The sequence below is a fragment of the Mobula birostris genome, chromosome 3 (genome assembly GCF_030028105.1).
Source record: "Mobula birostris isolate sMobBir1 chromosome 3, sMobBir1.hap1, whole genome shotgun sequence".
Classification (NCBI taxonomy): domain Eukaryota; kingdom Metazoa; phylum Chordata; class Chondrichthyes; order Myliobatiformes; family Myliobatidae; genus Mobula; species Mobula birostris.
In genome coordinates, this window is record NC_092372.1 from 145072794 (window position 1) to 145093580 (window position 20787).

Below are 20787 nucleotides of genomic sequence, written 5' to 3' on the forward strand. Positions count from 1 at the left end.
ATTAGTGCGGAGGGAGTGGAGAGCAGAGCGTTCCGAAGGAGTGAGGTTGGAATGGGGACAAGGTGCGGTGAAGTCGAGACGGTTGATGTCCCATCGGCAGTTAGTGATAAAGAGATCCAGAGCAGGCAGAAGACCAGAGCGGGGTGTCCATGAAGAAGAGGAGGGTTGAAGACGGGAGAAGGGGTCATCGGTGGGGGTGGAAGAGTCCTTGCCGAAGAAGTAGGCTCGGAGACGGAGACGGCGGAAGAAGAGTTCCGCATCATGGCGAACACGGAACTCGCTGAGGTGTGGGCGAAGGGGGACAAAGGCGAGGCCCGTACTGAGGACAGAGCGTTCTGCCTCCGACAGTTGAAGGTCAGAAGGAATGGTAAAGACCCGGTACGGATGAGAGCTGGGATCTGAGGGGGGAGGGGGGAGGCTGGGGGTGTCAATGGAGAGGGGAGGGTTGGGGTGAGAGGAAGACGGAGTCTCTGAGGACCCAGGAGCTGACAATGGGATCTGAAGGAGACGGGATTGCAGAGTATTGGTGGGAGAAGGGGAGACGGGAGTCACAATAGCAGCACATAAAGACCCGGCCTGGAGTTCAAGGCTGGCGTCGCAGTTGGTGGTTGCGCAATCGCTGTGAATGTCTCTATGGTCGTTGCTGGAGTCCGGGTTTTGAATATGCCCTGAGGTGTTGGAGCCGGCAAGATCAATGGCAGGCGCCGCAATCTGAAGTTCATGCCTGCTAGCGTCGGGGTCGGCAGGCTCTGGAGTCCATAGATGTAGGATCTTACGATCTTTGCCTAACATGACAAAGTCAAAAAAACGGCGATTGCAGGCGTGAATCCGACGGAGGATGAAATAACGGGTAGGCCCATTACAGACGGCGAAGAAAGTGCCCCGAAGGTGTGGAAAGGTCTGGGATAGGGACACCAAGTACCTCCTCATGGGGGAGAGAGTCGCCTTCAGAGCTTGACGGGGAAGTGGCGAGAGGCAAAGTCAATAAAATGTGAGTACCTGGGATCCTCAGAAGGTCCAAATTGAGAGGCTCGGAAACGAATCCTAAAGCCAACTGGAGTAAGTTGGCGACGGAGGCACGTTCCAAGAAAGGATATATGGCTGTGATAGCGAGTCTGAGTCAAAATGTGGTCAAAAAGTTGAAGAGCCAAAGAAATTACAGATGGGGAGCAGTGAGAGATGGTTTCACTGAACTCCCGTCGAAGAGAGGATCTAAACTTCTTCGGTGTAGGCATCACCGGAAGAGGCTTCGCAGTAGTGAATTTAAAAACGCAAACAACAGGAATTCTGCAGAGGCTGGAAATTCAAGCAACACACATCAAAGTTGCTGGTGAACGCAGCAGGCCAGGCAGCATCTCTAGGAAGAGGTACAGTCGACGTTTCAGGCCGAGACCCTTCGTCAGGACTAACTGAAGGAAGAGTTAGTAATCTCTTACTAACTCTTCCTTCAGTTAGTCCTGACAAAGGGTCTCACCTGAAACGTCGACTGTACCTCTTCCTAGAGATGCTGCCTGGCCTGCTGCGTTCACCAGCAACTTTGGTGTGTGTTGCGTAAAGCCAAGTACTGTGGTCTCATGTTTGACTCGACTCCTAGTCAGGCACACCGTGAGCAGATGTCAGAAGTAGTGAGGTATGTGGAAGTTGACTTTGAGAGGAAAGCAGTCCGTGTTATAGAGTCCTTCCTTGGTTTTATCCAGTGTTACGTACCCCTTAACTGGGTTGCCAAACCAGCAGAAATGGACCACTTAGTTGGAGTCTGGTTTAACAGAAACTAATAAAGTTTTATTAAAGAAATAGGCAACACAGTACTCTAATCGTACGGATATAAATGCAACAGGTTAGCAATGATAAAACACACATGTACACAGAACTAGGGTAATAGGAATCAACCAAGCTCTACCGCAGTCTAGGGGTAAAATGATCAGTCTCAAGTGATGCAGAGTTCAGTTCAGCTTAGTATAGTTCGCAGTAATCGCTGTTGTGCTGTTGGAGAGAGAGAGAGAGAGAGAATACGCAAATCTGATTCAGCAGACCTTTGATGTTCTTTGCAGTTGGCTTTCGGGTGGACCCTTTTTAATGTCTTCTGTGGTCACTGACTGTGACCCCTCCGTTCCAGATACAACCGTTCTTCCACGGTGAACCCGGCACCCAGGCAAGGGCGGACACACACACCAGGTTCCCGCCGATCATACCTTTTCACCCTGTGCATCTATGGTCAGTTCCCGCAACCAGGCCTCCAAACTCCCACCAATTTGTGGGGGCACACCGCTCTTCCAGGTTCTCATTATCTCATGATCGCGTGGTGTGTGTCGTGCCTTAGTGAACCCGTTCTTTTTATCCCCCTGCTGGGATATCACCTGTCCATCAAACTTCAAACAGTTCAGGTTCAAAGCAATCAGTCTGTCAATATCTGAAATGTGTTTCTTTCTCGTTAATCTCTTTCTTCTCTCTTATTAGCATTTTGAATGTTTCTCCATTGTCTCCCTTATCTCTCTCATCAGCATCAATCTTCTGATAACTTGGTTTGTTGTCACACCAGATAAGCCAGAAGGATGCTAAGAGCTTGGTCGAAGACATCTTGAAACAGCTAGAGAAGGACTAAATGGAGCTGCAAGATTGCCGGTCACAGTGCTATGACAACGCTGCTGTGATGGCTGGGCACATCAAAGAATAAGTGAGAAAAACAACCTGGCAGTGTTTATGAATTGCGACGATCATTCACTCAGCTTAGTGGGTATACATGCAGCCAAGCAGGATACAATGATGGTCACGTTTTTTTGGAACCATCGAAGCTCTCTACTTGTTTTTCTCTCGTTCAACACAGCGCTGGGAAAAACTCAAAAACGCCGTGCCTGTGGTTGTTAAATCGGAGTCTGAAACCAGGTGGAGTGCAAGGACAGAAACAGTGAAGCCCGTCAACAAGTACCTTGAGGAGATACTTCAAGTTCTCCAGGACATGATAGACAATGAAAATGAAACCAGTGAAATAAGAAGTGATGCAAGGCAGCTGTACAACCGCATGTTGAGTTACAATTTTCTGAATTTGCTAGGATTTTGGAACAAAGTACTCATTCACATTGGCCGTATTCAAAAGAGGCTGCAGGATCCTAGCATGAACTTGCACGATGCTGCCCTGGATTTGAAAGCCTTCCGAGATCATTTTTATGATGAAAAAGAAGTGCTGGTCAGTGAGTCACTCGAAGAAGGAGTCGGTCTTTGTCAAGAATGGAATATTGTAGTTGAAAGACATCAGAGACGAAAGAAACGAATGGCTGATGAGAACTCGAGAGACGCTGGGTTAACGGCTAAGGAAGAAATGGAAAGAGTCATGAACGCTAGACTGTCTTCACAGAGAAATGGACGAAAGGTTCGCTCGGTTGCACAACACTGACGCCAAGTTTGGGTTCCTTCTCCATGTCGAAGGACTGTGTTATGGCACCGACAGTAACAACCTAAAGAAGAAGTGCGAAAATTTGGGCGAATTGTACAGCTCTGATGTTGATGGACAGCAGCTATATGAAGAAATTTTGGATTGCAGAATGTTGCTATAAAGGCAGGTCAACATGAAAGTATCAAGACCAGAAGAGCTTCTTGAATTTATTGTTCAGTATGGAGATGAGCGTCTTCCCCAATCTTCGCTTTGCTATTCAGATAATGCCAACCATCGCAGTTTCCATCGCCAGCTGTGAGAGATCATTCAGCAAGTTAAAACTAATACTTTCATATTTGAGAGCCTCCATGGGTCAAGGCAGACTCTGTGATCTTGCTCTGCTGAGTGTAGAAAGAGGAGAAACTGAAAAAACTGACTTTGTTCACACCATAGACCAATTTGCATTGGTGAAAGCAAGGAAGGTGCAGTTATAATTTTCACGTAGTGCCATAATTTGTTAATTAAAAGATTAACGAGCTTGACTTGTATTTTTGAGCTGATATTATGGTAAAGTTATCTAAAAGATGGGTGTCAGATGTTTGGACAGGGGTGCAATTTCAGTGCTGCCATAGGCGCTATTTTCCGTAGATACGCCCCTGCATCCCAATTAACCGGAATCCACAGTATCTCTTCTGAAATTCTTCGTTCCCCTTTATAAATATGGCCTGTGCGCCAAAATAAAACCAAATTTTGTCAACTGCAGTCTTCACCTCAGGATCTCAGTACAATCAGTAGTAGATTCCCTCTGGCTTGCTGCATTCCTCCAGGTTCTCAAGGCTACATTCCTTAATTTCCATGCAGTGCATCTTTCCCTGCTCGCACGCACTGCGTGCATCATGTTTCTTCTGTAAAATGTTTCAACGCATCTCTTTGAACGGGCAGGGGAGGGCTATTCCCTTTTATTTAGCTGGCACCGCGATCATTCCAGCAGGGGCGGTGGAGAGATTTATCGAAATAGAGAGGTATTAGCCGCGGAGCCTTGCCAGCTGAGTGTCAGGATAATCGAAGTTACGTGTTCTCCGGGCATTATTGACCCGCGCCTGCGTCAGAGACACACCTGAGCGCCGTTCTGGGAAGCGCGTTTAGCGCATTAAGCCGGTAGCCTGATGTTGCTGTGTGTCCGCGGCCCACCGTGAAGTTCCAGCAACGTCCTCTTTCGGCTGGTAAGTACGAATTCTCCATTCTAACCAATTGAAATGTTGTTGCTAGGGGGAATTTATTTAATTGTTTAAAACACGCGGCGGCTATGATAGAAGTAATTGGTTGTCGACATTTCTTTTCCCCTCCCACGTCGGTGATGGCAGTATCAGCAAGGAAAGCTGAATGCGGTATTGACTCGAAATTACCTTTAGATCCCAGTTTACATGCTGCTTGTTTTTTTTCAATCTGACGCGTTTGATCAGTGCCGGTACACTTCCATATGGTAAGGTATCTCGGAGGCATGCAGACAGAGGGCTGAATTGTGTGTGAGTCGATGGTGTACCCTTGGTTCTGTTCAGTTACTTATCAAGATGGCAGGACGTCGCGTTTCCCCAACCCCCCGCGATCTTTGGTATCTGCTGCATGATCTCTGGATTTCTGAGGGGGTATTTAGTGAGATATAAATACACTGACAAGGATGTATGGTGTATCGTGCGAAAAATGTACTGACGTGAAATAATACAGAAACAGGTCTCTTAGATTTAATTATTGATTATAAACTGAAGATCTTTATATAAAATATTTAGAAACTTACTTTTCTCAGAAGGGAAATTTACGGCATCATTTTTGTCCTAGCTGTCATTCGGAAATGATGCACTAAATTAAACATCTTGTTCACATTGAAAGGGTAACATTTTTTTAAGTGAGTGTGTTTATAGGTATAGCTGGTAAAGATATCTGATCCTGTTGATTTCATTTTAACAGTTCTGAAATGAAAAACATCACTAGTTAAAAGAATTCATTGTCACTTTTATAAGTGCAAAAATGATGCTTCTAATATACATGTTACCGGTATTTTGGATTATAAATTGCTGTGGTATCATCATTAATAAATTAATTGTGATTACAATGTGACAGGTTGTTCTAGTTTTCATTATCAATTCAGTTGTCTGTATTTATAATGGGAAAACAAAAATAGGATACAACTTTAAAAATGGCAGTTTTAATATGTCTTCTGTCTAATTTTGCTCTCCTTATCTCTGCCTTGCATGAAAATATGGCCTTGACTTCTTATGTGATGCCTGTAGGCGATCAACACTTTATCAGAGGTGCTGTACATGGAAAATGCTTCTCTCTGCAAAAGATATTTTCTGATGCTTTTAAACTGCTTTTCTAATAGGACAGATCTCTAACATCCATTAAAAGGTGTTTTAATAACTGATCATGTGCCTGCTCTAATTGCTACTTGCGTTCCAACAGTTCCACATGATGATACTATCCAGTATGCAGTTTCTCCTGGGAATATGAGAACAAAATTATGTCCCACTCTGATCTACTCTCTAATCTTTACAATAAATTAAATGTACTTTACAATTTTGCCCTGAAATCAGGTTCTGGGCTTAATAGCAAGTCTGTCTTTGTCTTGATTACCTCACCTCCAGCTTTTTGCAGTCATCTCTGCTTCCATCTCCATAGGTTCAATCATAAAGGTGGCTAAATGCCTCTTCCTTGTGCATTTTCTTCTATTAACATTTTTGTGACTTCTGTTCCAATTACCTGGTTGTAATTAGTGCTCATTTCAGAATCAATTTAATGATTTTTAACCATCCATTAATTTATCTGGTAATTTAATGTACTTTGCTAATCGGTTGATACCCCTTTAATATATTGATGTGCATATTGCTCACATTATTAATTCTAATATTGCTGTTGGTTACTCCATTAATTTATTGATGTGTTAATTTTACCACTGGTCTATTCTGAGCTGCCCATTGCTCTGTTACATGGGTTCTATGAATTTGTTAATTCATCAATATCTTGTAAATTCCATAATATTCACTGATTTTATTATTTTACTCTGAATTTATTGATTCAATCAATGAGTAGCCCTGAATTGATTTGTCAATAAATGCTTGCTTAGTTATGATGCAATGTTTGCCAATGACTTTCCATTACTGTGACTGAGTGTTTTGTATGTATTTTAGGTTGAGGCATCCAGCACCTTATTTATAATGTAAAAGCAAATTAGAAAATTCTGAATTAAAATTTTAAATCACTATTTTATTCTATAATTTTTAATCTCCATGAAAGTTTTGCTCACTGTTAATGGGTGTGATCAACATCAGCACCATCAGAACTTTTCAAGCAGGATCAAGAAATCAGCAGACTGTAGTTGGCCAACTATATTCATAGTGTACAACACAGAAACAGCTCCTTCAACATATTGCATCTGCTCTGAACTTCAAGCACCCACTTACCTCATTTCATTCTCTCCACACTCACATCAGCTTCCCTGTGATTCTCCCATGCACATGCACACTGGGACAATTTACAGACATAAATTAACTAAACAATCTGCATGTCTTTGGGATGTAGGAGGCACTTAGGGGAAACCCATGTGGTCATAGGGAGAAGATGCAGACTCCATCCGCCCTGTTGGACCTGTGAGATAGCAGGTCAGGCGGCTGTACCACTGTTTTGTCCCAGTCATGTTGGTCTGTATTTTCTCTTGGTGACCTGATCTACTTTAAGAAACAGAAGCCAGTTGTATTGAGCTCAAGAAGTGTGCATGGAAGTAATGCACCTGGCGATCCAGCTAGCTTCCAAGATGGACGATGTGTAGTTCTTTTACAGTGGAAGCAGTTCATTTGGCAACTGTCCATTTGTGGTTTGTGGAGATTTGAGCATACTTTTGGTCCCATTGTCAAATGATGTTGACAAGGCCATATTACTTCATGTTGTATCCATGTCAGTCTAAGTATGTCATTTGGGGTTGTTTTGTACTTGGAACCACATTTTTATAGTGCCTTGCTTTGTAGGTAGTTGCACATATTTCCATTGATTTCTGAAATTAGAGCATCTATCACGTCACTCAATTTAAATTGTCTCCATGCTATTTTGTTTGAGATAAATTTGAAGCTCTCTGTCCTGTTTTATTAATGGCTTGGTCTCTGATTACTAATGCAATATTCTGGGGGTGATTGAATCCAGAACATAGCAGCAAGTGGAATTTCCCATAGGAAATATGTTGAGCAAACCATTCAAATCTCTGAAGGACCACACCAACCTCTGGGATAAATATGAAAGGCCAACATGGGGGGACTTGGGGGTTGACTCAGGCTTGATAACACCTGGTGTGCGGCTCCCTGCCACTACATTGAGATAGAAATGGCTGAGTTGAGTGAAAACAAATACCTTTTGTCTACATGTACATACTTTCCTTGAAAGTGCATAGATGGTTTGGTGAAGATGGTCTATAACATGCTTGGCTTTATCAGCTAGGCTACACTAGGAGTATTGTATGCATTTCTGTTGCCAAATTGCGGAAAGGATGTCACTGAGCAAGGGAGCAGAAAGGATGTGGCCTGGATTGGAGCAGTTGAGTTATCAGAAGAGTTTGTTTTTTAGACAGGTTGGGTCTGTTTTCTCTGAAATGGAGGTCGCCAGGTGACATGCCAGAAGAATAATCAGAATCTGTGTGTTCCTGTTGCAATGAAAGGCAAGTCTAATAGGTTTAAGAAACCTGGGTTATTGCGGGCTATTGAGGCTTTGGTAAAGGAAAAGGAGATACGTATCAGGTATATGCAGTTATGATCAAGTGAGCTTGAGGAATATAAGAAATGCTAGGGAACACGAAGAAAGAGGTCAGGAGGCCTTAAAGAGAGCATGAGGCTATCTTCACAGACAAACCAAAAGAGAATCCCAAAGGCTTCTATAGCCATATTGAGCGAAAGGATAGAGGGGAACAAAATCCGATACTTGAAGATCAGCATGATCATCCATGCATGGAGCTGGAAGGGATGGGGGAAGTCTTAAATTATTTTTTCATCTATATTTGTTTGGAAGATAAACACAGACTGTAGAACTGAAGCAAAAAAAAACAGTGAGGTCATGGACTATATCCAGATTATAGAAGAGGAGGTACTGGCTGTCTTGAGGCTCCAGGTCCTGACAAAGTTTTGCCTCGAATCATGAGGGAGGCTAGTGTAGAAATTGCGGGAGTCCTGACATAGAGTTTTAAAATGTTCTCTGCCACAAGTGAGGTGCCAGAGGATACCTAACATTGTTCAAGAAAAGCTTTAAGAATAAGCTGGAAAATTGCAAGCCAGTGAGCCTGATATCATTTGTGGGTAAATTATTGGAATATATTTTAAGGGACAAGGTACATAAGTATTTTGATAGACAAGGCTTAATTAGGGTTAGTGTTCAGGAAGGTTAGGTCGTTTTCAATCGCGATGAAGTATTCAATTGGATTTTTGAAAGATGCCAGAGGATGGTAGTCTTTCTGATTGGAGGCCTGTAACTAGTGTTGTGCCACAGGAATCAGTGCTGGGTCCATTGTGTTTATCATCTATATTAATCATTTAGATAATGTGTTGAACTGGATCAGCAAATTTGTGGACGATACCAAGATTAGGGGAGAAGTGGACAGTGGGGAGGGCTATCAAAACTTGGAGCATGATCTGGACCAGCTGGTAAAATGGGCAGGAAAATGGCAGATGAAATTTAATGCAGACGTGGAGTGCGTTGCACTTTGGGAGGACAAACCAGGTTAAAACAGTGTTTGGTAGGGCACTGAGGTGTGTGATAGAACAAACAGATGTTAGAATTCCTTGAAAGTGGCATCATTGGTAGATAATGTCATAAAGGGGGCTTTTGGCACACTGACCTTCATAAATCATGGCACTGAGTACAGGAATTGGGATGTTGCATTGAAGTCGTGTAAGATGTTTGTGCAGTTGAGTTTGGAGTATTGTGTGCAGTTCTGGTCACGTACCTACAGGAAAGATGCCAATAAGTGTGAAAGAGTGCAGAGAAAATCTGCAAGGATATTGCAGGGATTTGAGGACCAGAGTTACAGGGACAGGTTAATAGGACTTTATTGCTTGGAACACAGGAGAATAAGGGGAGATATTGTAGATGTATATGAAATTATCAGAGGTACAGACAGTGTGAATGCATACAGACTTTTCCTCCTCGGGTTGGGTGACACTAGAACTAGAAACTAGAGAGCCATGAGCCAGCCTTCATCAGAGGTGGGGATGGTCAGCAACTTTAAATTCCTGGGTGTTGCTATTTCAGAGGACCTGTCCTGGACCCGGCACGTAAATGTAATTGCAGAGAAAGCACGGCAGTGCCTCTACTTCCTTAGGAGTCTGCAGAGATGCAGCATGACATCTAAAACTTTGACAAACTTCTGTGCATGTGCGCTGGAGAGTATATTGACTGGCTGCATCATGGCCTGGTATGGAAACGCTAATGCCTTTGAACAGAAAATCCTACAAAAAGCAATGGATTTGGCCCAGTCCATCACAGGTAAAACCCTCCCAACCATTGAGCACATCTACGTGAAACGCTGTTGGGGGAAAGCAGCATCTATCATCAGAGATCCCACCACCCAGGCCATGTTCTTTCTCGCTGCTGCCATCAGGTGGAACGTACGAGTGCCTCAGGACTTGCACCACCAGGTTCAAGAACAGTTACTACCCTCAATCATCAGGCTCTTGAACAAAAGGAGATAACTACATTCACATGCCCATCCATTGAGATGTTCCCACAACCAATGATCTTACTTTCAAGGACTCTTTTATCTCATGTTCTCATTATTTTTTGTTATTTATTTATATTTGCATTTGCACAGTTTGTTGTCTTCTGCACTCTGATCTTCCATTGATCCTGTTATAGTTACAGTTCTATAGATTTGCTGAGTATGCCTACAGGAAAATGAATATTTATTGTGTATGGTGACATATATGTACAGTACTTTGATAATAAAAATTTACATTGAACTTTAATGAATAACTAACAATTGGATGAAACAGTGAGAGGGCAAGTGTAACACATAAATACTGTGATTGCTGCATAGCTGAATGTCATGCTTTAGTGCCTTAATTCTGCTATAGTTTGGGCATGTTATCTCAGAATCAGATTCAGGTTTATCATCACTGACGTGTCGTGAAATTCATGCTCTTCATACTCAATTAGATTTTAGCAGGCTTTATTAAAATGTGTAAAAATAGTATGGTTTCTGACAGTTATTATTTATAATTAAATATAAGAAAATAGCAAAGAGATTTCATTTTTAATAATCTTATTCACATTTAAAATAGAAATAAAAAATTAATTTATTTTGGAAGTATTTGTTTATTTCAATGAGTAAAAATGCACAATCCTGAATGTCATTTTAAAATTAATTTTTTGCATTTATTTCAGATTTTAATGAAACATGGACCATCCAAGCAAGTAAGTGTTTTACTTATTACAGTTTGTGAGAAAAGTAAATGTAGATACCGGTCAGAGAAGGGAATAATAGAAAATGGAAAATACCAACACAATGGAATTAGAATGAAAATGATTGGACCAGTTTACATTGTAGCTTCAAACTTAATTTTCATCACTTCCAATTGCCAGGTCTCAAGTTGCTAGCAGAAGAAAAGCAACTTGCAGATTTTTAAAATCAATGTATTTTTTGTAATAAGTAGTGTGTCTAATTAAATTGCCTTATTTGTGACATTGCCTAGAATGCATGTTTATCTAGAGAGGTAAATATCAAAGTGGATTAATCACAATTATAATAGGATGGGACATTCTAAATTGATCTCATTAATTTTACGGGTCACTTTTTATTTGGGTTGTTCTGTGATGAGTCTACACTGGCGAGAATTAAGAGTGGTGGTGACATCTGTTAGTCTCACGAGACCGTGGATCTGCGCCTGGAAAGTCTTGTTTCAGTCTGTGTTACAGCAGCGTCTGTTGTGGCAATTTTATTAAAACCCAAGACTTTGAGGATGGTTGAGAAAGTAGGCATTCAATCAATATTTTCACTGACTTGAAAATTTAAAGCAAAGTGGGGTAATCTTAGAGCAAGGAGGCAGATGTCAAGATTGATTTGGGAAAGAATTTTTAATCGAGCGGTACATAGATCCTTTGAAGTTCTCTCTACAATTGAGGAATTCTTGAGCATGCTCAATTATTAGAACTTGGCACTAAGGAAATCGGTGGATGTTAAGAAACGGCAGAAAATGTTCTTGAGGTTGAGGGTTAAACTCTTATCAATCTGAATGGCGTAACAAGCTGAAGGTGTTTTTTCATTAAAATTGAACAGAGCCTCTGTATTAATAATCCAATAGTATACCATACCTGGGGAAAAGTGTAATGTTTGGGTGTAGAAATTCGATAAGTCTGATGAATGCTAGGTATATCAGCAGAGTTACATAATTTGATGCTCATTACTGCGTAAAGGAGGAAGAAGTAATCTTGGCCACGAAGATAAGTATCCATTACAGCAGCACTATGATCACAAGGCCCATGTATTTTTAATACTGGTTTAACTATGCTTGTTTTTAAATCTTGTTACTGGAATGCTTACTTCTAAATGTTGAATTATTCAACATTTTCAACTCATTTTTCGCTTTGCAATAAAGTTGAAATTGATTATTTTTTTTAAAACATGAAACCAGAAAACCCTTGCCATGACATGTAAGATACAACTCTGAGAATGCAGTGATATTGGTCTATTATTGTCATGTGCAATGATACAGTGAAAAGCTTATCACACATACTGTTCATAAAGATCAAATCATTGTGCAGTGCTTTGAGCTAGAATGAGGTAAAGCAGTAATAATTCAGCATGTAGGGTAAAGGCTCCTGAAAGAGCATAATACAGGTAAATGATAAAGTACAAAGTCATAATGAGGTGGATTGTGCTGTCAAAGGTCCAACTTATGGTACAAATGGCCTATTCAAGAGTCTAATAACAGTGGGATTGAAGCTGTCCTTGACCCTGGATAAGACTTCAGTGAATTATAGCTATCAAGTGGAACAAGCATTCAATGAGTCACCATGTAGATGTCCTTAAAATCTGGTCATAGGTTTCCAAAGAAACTAGAGGTCTAAGAACAGTTTGCTCAGACTTGCTTCTCAGTAGAAGTGCAGATTTTTATCAGTAAATACAGTCTTGCAGCATAAAATATGATGCTTAATGTACATCCTTAATCACTCCAAATAGCAAATATTCCATGCTCTGATGACTTTCTGGATATGGTATGTTATGTAGGACTAGATGTTACTATCCCTTACTTGCACTCCTGAGACGTGCTGCCTAGACTCTGTGGGGTGGCCGAGTGAGTGGTGGCATCTTCTGGGTTATCAAGTGGGCACCCTCTTTCCTCAGTGTTTCGCTGATAGGCCCACGACACCTCCGGAGGGTTCAGCAGTGAATTCTGGCTTCCCGGGCTCACCCCCTAGATGCCTTTCACTCACTTGGGGGCCCAGATGGAATCCTTTCTCTTAATCCAGAGCCACTGACTACACTTTCAGCAGCTCTGGAGAGGTCTTTGACTGCTTGTCGGTGTGTCTTCCCTCGCTGGAGTAGCCTTGATGTTGATGTGGCTACAAATCCTCTGCGGCCTACTTCGACCAGTCGGACCCTTGCTTTCCAGCCACGTTGTTGCGCGTCGGCTGCAAGCTCAGCATACCTCAGCTTTTTGCGTTTGTAGGCCTCCTCCACTGCATCCTCCCAGGGCACTGTAAGCTCAATGATGTAAAACGAGATGGAGTGAAGCCGACCATAGCACAAGGTCTGATCTGAGGTTGGTTTCCACGATTTCAGTTGGGAAGCAGAGCCTCTGGCCTAAGTCTGCCACCATCTTCCAATCATGTGCCCTGCCTGGCCGCCTGGTGTCTGGTCTCGATGTATCGAGTCTGGCTTGACCCTCACCTTCCCGGACAAATGATGTTAATGGCCAGCAGGATGAAGGGGGAGGGAGAGCGTTGACGCTCATCCGCCGACTTTCCGGCACTGCTGCAAGACACCGTAGCACCTGGTTGTGCCGCCAGGTGTATCGGCCTTGAGTAAGGCTGGTCTTGCAGCCCACCAGAATGTGTTTTAGTGTTGCTGAAGTCGGGTAGAGGGAGCATGTGGGGTCCTCTCCATACCACTGGCGGGGATTCATGGGAGATGGCAAGACGTCGTAGGCAGCCCTGATGGTGAAGCTCGCTCTGGATGTCCCCATCTCCCACAGATCTTTCCAGGAGATCTTTCTTTTCTCCACTCCCTGCCATCTCATCCATTGCCCTTGCCTTGCCTGAGCGACGGCCTTTGCACACCTTGCCACCTCCTCCTGCCGACGTATCTCCTGTGTCTCTGAGACAGAGCAGCCTTGTTCCAGGCTGGTGTACTGTCTCCAAGGCCAAGACAGCTCCTCCCTTGCTGCACTCGGCCCACCATGTCCCTGTGCTTGAGTGCCCCCTTTGCCTACTCAGTTGCTTCTGATGGAGTCCATTTCCTCCCATATCCAGAATGTGGGCAGTTTGGGCTACAAATGGATCACATCACCTCTCTTAACATCATCTCCAGTCTTAGTTTGGCGCACTTACACTCCTCTGGAAGACTGGAAATGGGTAGCTCTAGGACTCCCTTGTCGTAGAGCCCTATGCTGCTGAGGCACCTGGGAAGGCCAAGCCACTTCCTTACGTATGAGCTGATCAGTCTCTCCAGCTTTCCACCTTCGAGTTTGGAAGTTCATACAGGGTTACTGGCCACATGAGGCATGGAAAGAGCCCAAACTGCATACACCAGAGCTTCAACTCGCCAGGGAGTGTGGTTCTGTCGATGCTCCTGAGGCCACTGACGGCATCCTTCCTGAGCTGATCTACCTGCTCTGTGTCTTTGAGGGATGCCTTATACCACCGACCTAGGCTCTTCACAGGCTTGTCGAAGACTGTTGAAATCGTCTCATCGCCCATGTAGAAGCATTGGTCTACCAGCTTCCCCTTGACAATAAAGATGCTTCTGGACTTTCTTGACTTGATTTTCAGCCGAACCTGCTCGATATTCTTTTGAAGCTTTCTCAACAGGCATACAGTACAAGCCTTGGTCGTGGTGAGTGTTGTGAGATCGTCCATGTATGCTCTGGTAGGCGGCAGCCTCAGGCCAGGTCTTGTGCGCTGTCCTCCAACCACCCATTGAGATGCTTTAATGATCACCTCCATGGCCATGGTGAAGGCTAGCGGGGAGATGGTACAACCGGCCATGATTCCCACTTCCAGATGTTGCCACACTATGGTGTAATCTGCTGTTGTCAAACATAACTGCACGTCCTGGAAGTAGGCCTTAGTGAGGCTTGTGAGGGTCACTGGGACCCTGAAGAAGTCGAAAGCAGTCCAGAGGAGGTTATGAAGAACTGAGCCAAAGGCATTGGCGAGGTCCAGGAACACCACGTGAATAATTTTCTCCCTAACTTCTTTTCTTGCTGTGTTTGATTACAGTTTTGAATTTTAACTTCTAATCATGACTTCCTCTTGTAATTTGCCCTCATTCATCTTGTCTTACCTAATCCTCTCACAATTTAAAAAAAAACTCAATTATCATTGGCCTATTTTGATCTGATGGAAATAGTGCTAATATTTGGTAAGTTTTACTATTGCTTCTGGTTGTCCTAATCATCCTGGTGATTTTTCTAAGGTAGCAGCAATTGGTTGAATACCAATGAGATTAACTCACATCATCTTCAGTAAATCCACTGCCCTGACTTTAGTTATGTATCTACATAAAGATTTTCTAGTCTTATATTCTTCATGTCCAAAGACGCATTTGTTTCTGAAAAAGCTTTTCTGGTGAAAAGGCATTCAGGAAATTAACTATAGTATCTGTTTTTCTACGTTCGTCAGTGTGATTTTTATTGATTATTTGTTTTCATTTCCAAATGAATCTCCTCAGCGTCTGCACTTGCCATCTGTCTGTTTCCTCAATGTTAAATCCACCTGAAAATTTCTATGATTCTGTGTGCTATGTTGCATCACCTGAATTTGTGTTGCCATATTTAGATTTCAAATTTGCTGTGATTAGTTTGGATCATAGGGATATACCTCTCCTAATCATCATCCAATTTGAGCCGCATCTTATTGTTAGATGGCTGGCTGGTGGTGTAGTGGTATCTGCAAGTGGTCCCGGGTTCCAATCTGGCTGACTCCTTGCACGCTTTCCATCCCAGCTAGCAACTCGGCCTCATTTTTAAAATAAAAACAGATAAAATGATAAAGAAATGGCAAGTGCCACCCAATGTGGCGCAAGGCGTGGCGAGGAACAACTTATTCTTAGAGCTGCTCTCATATACTTCCTGGTCAAAATAGTTGCATGTCTTTGCAAGTTGGTGGAGGAGACTGGCATAACAATTAGATATTTATAATGAAATGTAATTTTGAATAACCCAGATTGCTTCTGTTTTTATCAGTGGATATTCCCGCGATTTTTATAAACGACATATCTGGATCCAGGACAATTCAGTTGTGAATAAAATGCAGCAGAGATACTGGAAAACAAAGCAAACTCTTATCAAGGTTACTGGGAAGAAAGAAGATCAACATGTTATAGCTTCAGATGCAGACCTTGATGCTAAATTAGAGGTAAAAAAAATTGTTGTTACTTTTCAAAAATTTCTGTATGTTGCTAAGGTGTATCAATTGACAAATAAGATTGTTTTAATCTACTTGTTGAAATAATATCTTTCGAAATCCTGCAGACATTTGTATTGTGTAGTGTTATTTAAAATTCCAGCGTGCTTCACAGTGAATATAGGAGAATAAACACAGTCAAAGATGGAGACATTGAGGTGAGGAAGGATTTGGTTCAAAATGGAGTTTTGAAAGGCAGGGAAACAAGTGAACTTAAAGAGGAAGTTTGAAGGAGCAGGACTAAAGTTAACTGAATGTTGATGGAGGGGGCATGGTTATTGCACTGGAAACAGAGAAACAAAGACTATGAGGGAGGATACAAGCAGGGGATTTAAAGATGGAAGAATGGGGCAAATAGTTGGTGAGCAGGACCAGGATGTTCATAAATTGGAAAAAATAAATCAACATTATCTCATAAAAATAAGAGATACTGCAGATGTTGGAAATATTGAACAAAGCACATAAAAGGTGGAGGAACTCAGCAAACCATGCAGCATCCATAGAGGAGAACAAACAGTTTGAAGTTTCAGGCCAACGCCCTTCAGCAGAATCAGAAACATCAATTGCTTACTCCTCTCCATAGATGCTGTCTGACTTGCTGAATTTCTCTCTGGCATTTTGTGTATGTTGCTTAACATCGGTAAAGAACTGGAGTACAGTGGGTTTTAGTTAATTGGCTGTTGGTTAATCGAGGTAGTTACTTACTTGGGCCAACTCTTAAAGAACAAAACTACACAAGAAAATAGCTGTGATTCCCTTTGTTTATTTGGGGCACTGTGCCACTTAATTGGGACAGGAGACTGTTGCTGAATAGCTTCTAACTAGCATCATGTAGAAAGTTTGGTCAAGGTCTGCTTCAGTTTTATTGCTGAAGAAGCCATACAGGCGTGTCTTGAAATAATTTTATTCCTCCAAGCCCATCAATATTATCAGGTTCTTTCCTCTCCAGATGACCCAAAAATGATTTGCATTAAATCCAAAAACTGAATGCATGGGTTTTTTCCGGGTGCTCCGGTTTCTTCCCACAGTCCAGAGGCCTGCTAGCTGGTAGGTCACTGTAAAGTTTCCTGTGATTACATTCCAGTTAAATCAGGGGTTGCTGGGCCACATGGCTCGAAGGGCTGGAAGAGCCTATTGCATGCTGTGTCTCTAAATAAATATGTAAGTAAACACCACAGTGTTGAAGCTGCAGTAGTTGGGTCTCAGATCAAATTGTGTTGTTTGCATGCCCAACACCAACAGGTGCTCTATTCTGGGCTCGTTGTGGGAAGAGGTCATCAGGTGAACAGAGGGGAAAAATACAACGCTTCCCCGAAGTGTAATAACCCTGTGGTCTCTTGGAAATCTCAGGCCTGTGACCACTCAGAGTAGAGACAGAGCACATCAGGCTGGCAAGGTTTACTCACAAGGAGCATACGGTAATCCAGCTTATAAGACAAAAAGAACAAGCCACCTCACAAACTGCCTGTCTACCACACTCTTCCTGCCCATCTGTGGAAGTATCTACCGTTCCCATATTTATCTTCATCAGCCACCTCTGGACCCTCCGAAATAAAAGCCATCTTGCTAGTCAGGTCAAAAACTGCTGGAGGGGCTCAGTGTGTCAAGCAGCATCTATTAAGGCAAAGGGACAGTTGACGTTTTGAGTTAAGACAGCAGTTTGATGCTGCTGCACCTACTGAGTTCCTCCATCAGTTTTTTTTTTGCTCCAGATTACAATATCTGTGACGTCTTGTCTGCCGGTCGAATGGTTTGATGGTCCTTTAATGTTGCTGGAGCTGTGCATGTCCAAGGATAGAGTATATTCTGCCATTCAATGTTCGAATTACATTTATTATCGAAGTATGTGTGCAGGGTACAACCCAGAGAAAACCATGGAAAACCGTTCAAAGAAAAAATATCAACCCCTCCATGTGCCAAAAAAGAATCTCACAAGCAGCAAATAAAAGAGCAAAAAACACATGTAACCTTCTCGTGTTCGTCTAGGGGGAAACGGCCTTTGGCCCCGCCAGAGTGAGAAATCACGTTTGTGTGGATGCTGTGTAATGTTACAAACCCACAACGCAAAGTAACAGACAGTACATCATATGCAATTAAATGATTGAACTTTATGAATCTTAATCTGAATATAGGGTTAGTAATGAAATTTTTTTAAACAAGGCCCAATTCGAGGAAAAGTCAAAAGTTCACATTGGAGCTCACTCAGTCATCACTCACCCACCATCGGTTTGCTCTGAGCGTCGCCGACCTTCGAACCCTCAGATCCCAGTCCACTCCGTCTGGTGGTCTACCAGCTCTCTCCACACGCATCTTCCCTCTTTATCTCTCCTCGACAAAAGACCATGAAAAAAATCCTTCCAGATTCACAAGACAGAGCAGCAATCTCTGATTGGCTAACATGCATACTACAGTCCCGTTATCTCCAGCCATAACCCAAACACTGCTGCTACGGAGAAACCGTTACCTCAGCAGTGAACATTACAGAGGAGCCATTACATAAGCAGTGAATCCTTACAGCACATTACACACAATATACAGTAAAACACAGAATCTAAAGAGTCCAGGCTTGTTGAAGTTAGCATTGTATGCAAGTGGTTAGACATATTCTTGTTTGAATTGTCATTGCCTAGTATTTGTGCCACCTCTCATCCCATGCCTAAATTTTGTTTTGAGTCTTGTTGCATGCAACATGGATATTGAGCAGTTATTAGTAAACAGCCCCATTTTCTGACCTCTCTTTTGGATGGAAGGTTGTTGATAAGTCAGTTGAAGATGGTTGAGCCTGGACACAGCCTTGAACTCCTGCAGTGATTTTCAGCTGGTGGAGATCTATTTTCACCGCTCTTCCAATTGACTCCAGTTCTACCAAGTTTTGTTGTTAAATATTGGCATAATCTCAAAAGTAGTTGTTGCCTTACCTTGCCCCTAGAGCGCACCTCTCTTGTCCACATTTGTAAAACGCAGCGAGGCTGTAGTGAAGTCTGTAGCCTCAGATTACATATTAATGGCTAGATTTCTTTATTTGTTTCATCAGTGACCTTCAGTCATCTGGGATGTCCACTGTGGTGTGTTATACCTATTCAATCATCAACATCTCAGGAAATAAAAGTACTCATGCCTGCATACATGAAAACAGAGATGACCCTGGGATATGGGCTAACAAGTAGCAATTAAAATTGCATTGTATTTGTGTTGCAAAAATTACTATCTCCAACAAGAGAGCATCTAATATGACATTTAACAGAATTACTGTCAAATGAGTTTATTGTTCTGCATCATCAGCATCTTGGGGAACATAATTAACCAGAAACTTAAGGACATGTGTTGTAATAGAGCAAACATTAGTGGGAACTTAGAGGATCGCGAAGTTTTTAAAAACCGACAGAAGATAACAAAAAGGCATTAAGAAGGAAAGAATAGAAGTGCAAAATTAAGTTAGCCAATAATATTAAAGAAGATACTAAAAGTTTCTTCAGATACATAAAGTGTAAAAGAGAGGTGAGAGTGGATATTGGACCACTGGAAAATGGTGCTGGAGAGGTAGAAATGAGAGACAAGGAGATGGTGAATAAACATAATAAGTATTTTGAACAGACTTCGCTGTGGAATACACTAGCAGCATGGTGGAAGGTTCAGAGTGTCAGGGAGTCAGAAGTGTGTAAAGTTGTCTTTACTAGGGAGAAAATTCTTGGGGAAACTGTAAGGTCTGAGGGTGGATAAATCACCAGGACCAGATGCTGTATATCCCAAGGTTCTGAAAGAGGTGGCTGAAGAGATTGTGGAGGCATTAGTAATGATCTTTCAAGAACCAGTGGATTCTGCAATGGTTTCGGAAGACTGGAAAATTGCAAATGTCACTCCACTCTTCAGGAAGGGAGAGAGGCAGGAGAAAGGAAACTATAGGCCAGTTAGTCTGACCTCAGTGGTTGGGAAGGTGTTGGAGTCAATTGTTAAATATGTGGTTTCGGGGTACCTGGAAGCACATGATAAAATATGTTGTATAGATGGCATGGTTTCCTCAAGGGAAAATCTTGCCTCACCGATCTGCTGGAATTCTTTGAAGAAATAATAAACAGGGTAAATGAAGTATGGGTTGATGTTGTGTACTTGGATATTCAGAAGACCTTTGATAAGGTGCCACACATGAGGCTGCTTATCAAATTAAAAGCCTGTGATATTATAGGAAAGATACTAGCATGGACAAAGTAGTGGACAATTAACAGGAGGCAAAGAGTGGAATAAAGGGAGCCTTTTCTGGTTGGCTGCCAGTGGCTTTGAATGTATAAGGCAGAGGTGGATAGATTCTTGATTGGTCAGGGCATGAAGGAATTCTTGGAGAAGGCGGGAGATTGGGGCTGAAAGGAAAAATGGATCAGCCATGATAATGTTAGAGCATACTCGATGGGCCAAGTGGTCTAATTCTGCTCCTGTATCTTATGGTCTTATTGTTTTAATTGGCTTGTAATCACCAAATCAGACCAAGGTTGGAGTGTGTTTTGTAAATAAAATCCAGTGCATCAATTCAATGAGAATATTCATTGGCTGTTTCTAAACTTCCCACCTTGGCCATCAAGAAGAATGGTCAACTCTGGCATCGGAACTTCATGATCCTCTCCAACTTGCACAATATCCCAACTTGAAAGTACGTCACCATTCTTTGACACTGAATCACAATTCCAAAAGCCCTTCAACAACAGTACCTTGGGAATACTCTCATGCGAGGGACTATAGCTCAGCTTCTCTGGGAATGGACAATAACTTCT

At 42.4% G+C, this 20787-nt stretch overlaps 1 protein-coding gene across 4 annotated transcripts in view; it reads left to right on the top strand.

Annotated features, from left to right (window-relative positions):
* The first annotated feature begins 285 nt into the window (after positions 1–285).
* The window catches only part of ica1 (islet cell autoantigen 1), a 115971-nt gene continuing 95469 nt past the window's right edge, over positions 286–20787 (top strand). For 2 of the 4 annotated variants that reach the window (XM_072251984.1, XM_072251987.1), the window contains exons 1-3: positions 4417–4593; positions 10784–10813; positions 15805–15976. In XM_072251984.1, the coding sequence (XP_072108085.1) occupies positions 10797–10813; positions 15805–15976 (189 nt within the window). In that variant the 5' untranslated portion in view covers positions 4417–4593; positions 10784–10796. Of the gene's footprint in view, positions 355–4416; positions 4594–4719; positions 4759–10783; positions 10814–15804; positions 15977–20787 lie in introns of those variants that run through there. The other 2 variants (XM_072251985.1, XM_072251986.1) reach the window with 2 other exon arrangements.